Raw genomic sequence first — 9,173 nt, 5'->3', positions numbered from 1 at the left:
TTATTTTGCACATGTTAGGGATGATGTGAAAAATGCACCAAAGCGACTGAGAAAAACTGTAACAGATTCAATGATTAGAATAATGTATATTTCTCTAAAAGAAAAACAGCATATTCAAACTATGAGTTTGTTTGATAAAGAATAGGAATGAGGAGTTGTCCCAACTCACTCTCTTGCCAATGCATATTTCCAAAGCTCGTTAGTGGATTAATGAGTGTGTGTGTGTTGACTCAGGTCAGAATGTGTGCTGAGAGGGTGGAATAGGTTCATTATCAGTTTGCGTGGGGCAGAAGAGGGGAAGAAAGGTGTAGTGTGTCTAGCAGCAGTCAAGTCGACTTGCATTCCAAACGGGCTGACTAATCCCATGACACACATTCACATACCTGAGCTTTGCCCACCTGTTCTTTCTTTTGGCGTGTGTGTCAAATAGAGGGGAAATGAGAATGAGGAAGAAACACAGAGACAGAGAGAGAGAGAGAGAGAGAGAGAGAGAGAGAGAGAGAGAGAGAGAGAGAGAGAGAGAGAGAGAGAGAGAGAGAGAGAGAGAGAGAGAGAGAGAGAGACAGAGAGAGACAGAGAGAGACAGAGAGAGACAGAGAGAGACAGAGAGAGACAGAGAGAGACAGAGAGAGACAGAGACAGAGACAGAGACAGAGACAGAGACAGAGAGAGACAGAGAGAGAGAGAGAGAGATGAGTGGGTCAGAATGTGTGCTGAGAGGGTGGAATAGGTTCATTATCAGTTTGCGTGGGGCAGAAGAGGGGAAGAAAGGTGTAGTGTGTCTAGCAGCAGTCAAGTCCACTTGCATTCCAAACGGGCTGACTAATCCCATGACACACATTCACATACCTGAGCTTTGCCCACCTGTTCTTTCTTTTGGCGTGTGTGTCAAATAGAGGGGAAATGAGAAGGAGGAAGAAACACAGAGACAGAGAGAGAGAGAGAGAGAGAGAGAGAGAGAGAGAGAGAGAGAGAGAGAGAGAGAGAGAGAGAGAGAGAGAGAGAGAGACAGACAGACAGAGAGACAGAGAGAGAGAGAGAGAGAGGGAGAGAGAGACAGAGAGACAAAGAGAGAGAGAGAGAGAGAGAGAGAGAGAGAGAGAGAGAGAGAGAGAGAGAGAGAGAGAGAGAGAGAGAGAGAGAGACAGAGACAGAGACAGAGACAGAGACAGAGACAGAGAGAGAGAGAGAGAGAGGGAGGGATAGGGAGGGAAATAATTAATACGTGAGAGGGTGAGGGAAACATTGTGCAGGCTCCAGTCATTCCAGAGTAACTGATAAGTACATAGTTGAAGAGCTTTAGCACTGAGAGGCTCCCTCCTCTATCTATCTTCAAATGATGACATTTTAGCTAAGACAAGTGGGTCACTACTGTATAGACAGATAGAGAGTAAAGATATATTGCTCAGGGTCTATTGAACACGACCCTAGGTCTCCAAGTAACTGAGAGGAAGCCTTGCAATGAACGCTTCGATCACTGGGCCAGGCTAGACAGAGGAAGATGTCAGGCTCGCCTAGACAACAATACAAAGAGGAGAGGGTAAAGAAAGGTGAGAGGTCAGAGATTACAACAAGCCAATGACAGCAGAGAAGGCTGAAGGAGTGAAGACAAAGCTAAAATTGTCATGTTTCCACCTGTCACCAGAGGGCGGCAGAGACCGCCCTAGAGATGATAATGACACAGGTGTTTTCAGTTACTAATTATGATTTTCTTGACCCTTTGCAGAAGCTAGATTTGTTTGCTGTGTGCGTCTGTCTCCTCACTGAGTTATCGAGTCATACTGTTTGTTGTTTTCCTTTGTACCTACTGTTGAACTTTTTCCCAGGAAAGTATTTCAGTTTATTCTAAACCACTGGATCCTCGTCTGGTTCTCTTCTCTGCCCCCTGGGTCACCTCACCACGTCACAAAAATAGGGTAGACAAAAAATGTACAGCCTATAAGGCTGTTGTACTTCCTGTATGTTATCCAAACAGGACTTCCAATCAACCTCAATGCCCAGTCCAATGCCCAGTCCACTGACAGGGTCATTCACCCCAACAAAATGTTCAGTATTCTGGGCACATATAAAACATTATTTTTCTCCAGCTCTTAGCAAGAACCTCCAGGTTGCTCTCTATCTCGGTTCTCAACCTCAAGAGATGCCCTGGTTTTGATGTGTTCATGCAGGGCTCATCTGCGAAAGAGACAATGGTCTCAGCATGACTCCCTGCTTAAATAATGGTATTTTTTGTTGTTGCAAAAGTTAAATAAATGAAACTGAAACCCCTTGACTCCTTAGTTGACAGATATTACGAGATGCACCCTATAGGTAGATGATGTAAAGTAGTCATTATAATGACACCATTCTATTACTATTTCACCATCAGGTCACCCTTGTAAATAGAGATGTACTTTTCCTGGTAAACTAAAGGATGTACATACAGACAATGATAAGATATGTCACACTGATACTATAGCTTTATTACACTGAGACTGTCAGACGGCATAACGACTTAACAACATATGTACCATCATTATTTTCATAGACGAACCCGTAACAGTGCTCATACAGACACTCACACTGCACAGACAGTGAGAAACATGGACCAATTCATGGATTTACAAGCAATCTAGTAACCAATAGAAAACATTGAAGTCTATAGTGAAGGAAGTGAACCTGCTAGCTCCAGTTGTTCAATGACTGTACAGTATCTTTAGTTTGTTTGTACTGTGCTGTACCTACAACCTGTCATAAAGTATATACACACACGTTTACCAGTTAAATCCTACATATAGAAGACACCTCCACAAAGGTGCTAGCCTTTTAATATCATTTTGTACAAAAGGCAGTGGTTCTTCTAGTTAGTTTAGTGGACTTGTTCATTGTTGTGGCACCACTGCTCAGTTATTGCATTCCATTGGACCAATATTGATTGAGGCTCATTTTCATCATAAAGGCATTCTAAAAAATATAGTACAGCATTTTAAACATTTATTTTAACAAACATTCATATCTGTCCATTGCTGGCCTTATCATTAATTACATCACAGCAGTCATAGTAAAAATCCAAACGCTTCACAAAGGAAAGGCAAAATGGTAACATTTTAACATTGAAGCGGTCTTTCAAAATGCTGAAGTAGCTATTGTACGAATACTATCATGATTGACAGAAAAAGTACTTTTCTCAACTGACATAACACTATTATTATGATGCCCAAACGCATCAAACGTTCAAACGTGTCTCCAATTTCCCCCATTTGACTGTCTGAAGACACAAAGATTATGTCCGTTTTCAGGCTGAGCTTTCACAAACCGTTATGACACATGCTATGTAGACATTATGACAGGCCGTTTTCCACGTCAGTGTTACCTCCCAAAATACAAAAAATAAACACTTTTCAACTGGGAAACATCTGCAGATTACTAATAGGTGAGTCACTCACGGCAACAAAGCAGCGAGACATTTAAAACGAAGCATATCAAAAGGGAATCATCAAAGATTATTACACTTTAAGAAGTATCCAGTGTAGCTGCTACACACCGCACGGGCCGGGTGGCAGATTGGTCCTCTTACCAGCTACTCTTCACCACCTCAGTCATTGAGAACATCACCTGGAGGCTGGAGCACACATTGTAATGGCAAAGCAGGCATCATTTGTCTTCCTTCAGTCCCGGTGCGCAGGGAGCTTGGAGGGAGGAATGCGAAGAGAAGTGGGAGGAGAGGGGCATTCAGTGACAGTAGGAAGGTGTAACATGTTTCTTTACAATACACCACCTTTCATTGACATAGAGAAAAAGAAGAGCTGGAGCCTGGCACTTGCCATATCTCCAAGCACATGCCACCCAGTAACAAGCAGAAATGTCTCCAAAATGTCTCCAAAATCCACCGGTCCCCTCGTTGGGGAAAGGAATCGTTCAAATCATTCACTTGTACTTCATACACACAATGTGCTTCTTGAGGCTTTGTTCTTTGAAAAGGTTCTCCCATGTCTCCAAATTGTCTGCGATAGAGACAAGAGGCCTGACCTCCTGAACTCAGGCTCCAGGGTCATACCAGGGTCAAAGGTGATTAGATATTCTAGAGCATGTTCTAGGTTGCCGAGCAGAGGCAGACCAAGGTCATCCTCACAGTTCATAAAGGCCTCAAGCGTACACTCATCGGTCAGTATATATACACATTACATACGTACTGAACGCACGGCACAGGTCAGTATCCTCAAACTGTCTTTTCTCAGTCAACGAGTTTGTCCAGTGTCTGTCTGTTAGTCACATACACTCGTTCTCCAGTGACCCAAAGTCTTCACCACCTCAAGCCCACTATTTACTCCCTCTTTCTTTCTCTCTGTCAAGCTCATTATTTTTCCTCTCATCCTTTCATCTCATTTCCTCTCCTTTCTTCCATCACTCTTTTCTTTTCTTCTCTCTCTCTCTCTCCACCCCCATCCCCCATCAGGTGCAACAGTCTCGCTCCAGGGGGTGGCCCTGACGGGTGGAGGAAGAGGACGAGGATGAGGAATAGGAAATGAGTGAGGGATAGGGGGTCATCTTGTCGATGTTGACATAGGTGGTGTTGAGAAGTATGTAGTGCTCTCCACTGAAGCTGGAGAAGATGGACTTGATACGGGACACCAGCTCTGAGAAGGTAGGCCTCCGCTCCGGTCTAGGGTGCCAGCACTCAACCATCACGTTATACCTGAGGGGTGGGATTTAGAGGAGGGGGTTAAGATTAAATGCACATGAAATATAGTTTTTAGGTATATATATTTGGCTTACTTAGGTGTCTAGTAGCCACTAGCCATATTAAGTTTGACAGTTATGTTACAGGGCCCCATTAATTCTGGAAATACTCTCTGTCAGTCAATGTTCATGAATAGACTCATGAATTGTTATGTATTGTCCTGTTTCGTGCTCCACTTGGTTGAATCTGTATTATGATCTACGTCCTCCATTAAAAACCTAATGTTGTCCAAAGACTAGGTAAGATAGGGAGGATTTCACTCTATAGTGCCCTTTCTAAACATTCAACTTCAGTAGTTGTACATGCTTTATAGCCTCTCTCTCTCTCTCTCTCTCTCTCTCTCTCTCTCTCTCTCTCTCTCTCTCTCTCTCTCTCTCTCTCTCTCTCTCTCTCTCTCTCTCTCTCTCTCTCTCTATATATATATATATATATATTTTTTTTTCTCCTCTATGTCTGTCTCTCCCCCTTCCTCTGTCTGCATATCTGCCCACCTCTCCCTGTCGGTGTCTCTCTCTGTCTCTCTCTATTCCCTCTTTGTTGGTCTCCCCCTTTCCACTACCTGCCCCTCCCTCCCTCCCTCCCTCCCTCCCTCCCTCCCTCCCTCCCTCCCTCCCTCCCTCCCTCCCTCCCGCCCTCCCTCCCTCCCTCCCTCCCTCCCTCCCTCCCTCCCTCCCTCCCTCCCTCCCTCCCTCCCTCCCTCCCTCTTCCTGTCTTTTTGTCTTTCTGTCTCTCTCTCTCTCTCTCTCTCTCTCTCTCTCTCTCTCTCTCTCTCTCTCTCTCTCTCTCTCCCTCTCTCTCTCCCTGTCTGCATATCTTTCTTTCTCTCCATGCAGTACCTAAGTTAACAATGGGCCTCTGTTCATCTCAATGTCTCTGCCAATGAGAAGCACTGAGCCATGCCTCTATGTACATTGGTCAAGGTGAAGGACAGGGGAGTGTGTGTGTGTGTGTGTGCACTTATATTAATAAAATAAAATAGTCTTATATCTGGGAGTGGTGGGGTATAAGCTTGAAGAGTGAACATGTATGTGTGTTTGTGTGTGTGCAAGATTGTGTGTGTCCTGTCTGTCTGTGTGTCTGTGTGTGTGTCATGTGTTTGCACTACTCACAGTGCGTCGGGGCAGAACTCTGGCTGCAGCAGGCGTCTCCCCTGCAGTAGGAACACTGTGATGTCAAAAGAGTTGACGTCCGAGTAGGGCGGGGCTCCCCGGGTCATCAGTTCCCATAGCAACACGCCAAACGACCACTGAAACACAGAACACCAAATGGACCAATAACACATCAGATCACATCACAGTACTTTACAGGCTGTGTCTGAAATGGCACCCTATTTCCTATAATATGACCTACTTTTGAACAGAGCCCTATGATACCTATGAGTCCTATGAGTCCTATGAGTCCTATGAGTCCTATGAGCCCTATGATGCCTATGAGTCCTATGAGCCCTATGATACCTATGAGTCCTATGAGCCCTATGAGCCCTATGAGTCCTATGAGCCCTATGAGCCCTATGATACCTATGAGTCCTATGAGTCCTATGAGCCCTATGATGCCTATGAGTCCTATGAGCCCTATGAGCCCTATGAGCCCTATGATGCCTATGATGCCTATGAGCCCTATGAGCCCTATGATGCCTATGAGTCCTATGAGCCCTATGAGCCCTATGAGTCCTATGAGCCCTATGAGCCCTATGATACCTATGAGTCCTATGAGTCCTATGAGCCCTATGATGCCTATGAGTCCTATGAGCCCTATGATACCTATGAGTCCTATGAGCCCTATGAGCCCTATGAGTCCTATGAGCCCTATGAGCCCTATGATACCTATGAGCCCTATGAGCCCTATGAGTCCTGAGTCCTATGAGCCCTATGAGTCCTATGATCCCTATGAGTCCTATGATCCCCATGAGTCCTGTGAGCCCTATGAGTCCTATGAGCCCTATGAGTCCTATGATCCCCATGAGTCCTGTGAGCCCTATGAGTCATATGAGTCCTATGATCCCTATGAGTCCTATGAGTCCTATGATCCCTATGAGTCCTATGAGTCCTATGAGTCCTATGATTCCTATGAGTCCTATGATCCCTATGAGTCCTATGTTTTCTTTGAGTCCTATGATCCCCATGAGTCCTGTGAGCCCTATGATCCCTATGACTCCTATGAGTCCTATGATCCCTATGAGTCCTATGATCCCTATGAGTCCTGTGAGTCCTATGAGTCCTATGATCCCTATGAGTCCTATGAGTCCTATGATTCCTATGAGTCCTATGATCCCTATGAGTCCTATGTTTTCTATGAGTCCTATGATCCTCATGAGTCCTGTGAGCCCTATGATCCCTATGAGTCCTATGAGTCCTATGAGTCCTATGATCCCTATGAGTCCTATGATCCCTATGAGTCTTATGAGTCCTATGATCCCTATGAGTCCTATGAGCCCTATGAGTCCTAGAAACTGTAGCATAGACAAGCTAACCCTATAAACAGAAACTCTAGCAGAAACAAGCTAACCCTATAAACAGAAACGGTAGCATAGACAGGTTAACCCTATAAATAGAAACTGTAGCAGAAACAAGCTAACCTTATCAACAGAAACTGTACATTAACCAGAGATTAAACAGTAAGCGTGGAGGTTTGTTAAGAAGGAGTGGGGCTGAGAGGGTAGCAGGCAAGATTAAGGTTGATGCTGATAATCATAGGTTCTCATTGATACTGTGTGTGTGTGTGTGTGTGTGTGTGTGTGTGTGTGTGTGTGTGTGTGTGTGTGTGTGTGTGTGTGTGTGTGTGTGTGTGTGTGTGTGTGTGTGTGTGTGTGTGTGTGTGTGTGTGTGTGTGTGTGTGTGTGTGTGTGTGTGTGTGTGTGTGTGTTGTTGTGTGCGTGTGTGTATAGGTAGTAGAGTAACAGTGTGTGTGAGTTTGAATAGATAAGAGAATGGTTTAATCTTGGATGCTGATTGGTTAAAACCGCATTCCAGCCGGTGTCAATTCCACAAGTAACCACCGGCTAAGGCTATGACGTTGAAATGCCTATTCACTGTTTCACTGTCTCATCAGCCCAACCAGGCAATTTATAAACTTGATCTACACTGGAAAAAGGCATTGAGATATAATTTCTAATTTCTTTTAGACTAGCATTTGGTTAGACTAGAAAAACAAGTCAAACGAAACTAAATGGAGATAGTTTGCTGTCTTTCCCGTTTCAGTTTGAAGTGATAGTGTTAGCCATGTGGTTGGCTAGCTCCTCTGAACAATGTCCTGATGAGAGAGCACATTTTCTATGCCAGGCAAAATCGTGCATCATCAGCTCATTGTTGTGGATGTATCCAAATAAATGTCACTAGAAAACATCTTAAACAAATGCAAATGCAGCTACTTTTCTGTTATTTTTTCTTCATTGTTTGAAGTGACTGTGTTATCCGTAGTTGGCTAGCTAGCAAGCAAGGGGGAACATTTAGAACGAATGACTGGGTCGCGTCCATTGGTATAGAACCAAAGGACTTCACAACCGGTTTGCGTCTCTGGCAACCTAACCGATAGAATGAACGACCAACTGGCTTGGGTAGCCACCCTTGATTTGTGTCAGGACTATATCACATGGAAGGATGAAATGGTATGTATAAATTCATGAAAATGATATGTTGGTAGCGCATTGTATAAAAGTGATAATTGTCACACTCTGACCATTATTTGAGTTGTTTGTTTCTATGTTTTGTTTGGTCAGGGTGTGATATGAGTGGGCATTCTATGTTGCATGTCTAGTTAGTCTGTTTCTATGTGTTTTGGCCTGATATGGTTCTCAATCAGTGGCAGGTGTTTGTCATTGTCTCTGATTGGGAACCATATTTAGGTAGCCTGTTGTGGTTTGTGGGTTATTGTCTATGTGATGTTGCATGTTTGCACACAGTATTGATAGCAGTCACGGTCATCATAATATTTTGTTTGTTTAGTGTTCGTCGTGTTCTTTCATCTACATTAAAATAATGTATTCACACCACGCTGCGCTTTGGTCTCCTCACTGCAACAATCGTGACAGAATAACCCATCAACAAAGGACCAAGCAGCGTGGTAACAGCCAGTAGCAGCAGCGGCAAAGAACGCAGGACTCCTGGACTTGGGAGGAGAATTTGGAAGGCGAAGGACCCTGGGCACAGCCAGGGGAATATCGCCGCCCCAAAGCAGAGCTGGAGGCAGCGAAAGCAGAGAGGCGCCGGTATGAGGAGGCAGCACGGCAGCGTGGCTGGAAGCCCGAGAGGCAGCCCCAAAAATGTATTGGGGGGAGGCACACGGGGAGTGTGGTGAAGCCAGGTAGGAGACCTGCGCCAACTTCCCGTGCTTACCGGAGAGAGAGAGGGACCGGGCAGGCACCGTGTTATGCGGTGGAGCACACAGTCTCCCCAGTGCGTGTGCATAGCCTGATACGGTACATTCCAGCTCCTCGTATCGGCTGGGCTAGAGTGGG

General features: G+C 44.9%; 1 protein-coding gene across 1 annotated transcript in view; it reads right to left on the bottom strand.

Annotated features, from left to right (window-relative positions):
- Positions 1 to 2,441: 2,441 nt before the first annotated feature.
- LOC124033603 (hepatocyte growth factor receptor-like) overlaps positions 2,442 to 9,173 on the bottom strand; it is a 116,639-nt gene continuing 109,907 nt past the window's right edge. The window contains 2 exon segments of the mRNA XM_046345694.1: positions 2,442 to 4,675; positions 5,830 to 5,966. Coding sequence (XP_046201650.1) covers positions 4,432 to 4,675; positions 5,830 to 5,966 — 381 coding nt within the window. The 3' untranslated portion in view covers positions 2,442 to 4,431.

Source organism: Oncorhynchus gorbuscha, linkage group LG01 (genome assembly GCF_021184085.1).
Source record: "Oncorhynchus gorbuscha isolate QuinsamMale2020 ecotype Even-year linkage group LG01, OgorEven_v1.0, whole genome shotgun sequence".
NCBI classification, from domain to species: Eukaryota; Metazoa; Chordata; class Actinopteri; order Salmoniformes; family Salmonidae; genus Oncorhynchus; species Oncorhynchus gorbuscha.
This window is presented reverse-complemented; position numbering and strand designations above follow the sequence as displayed.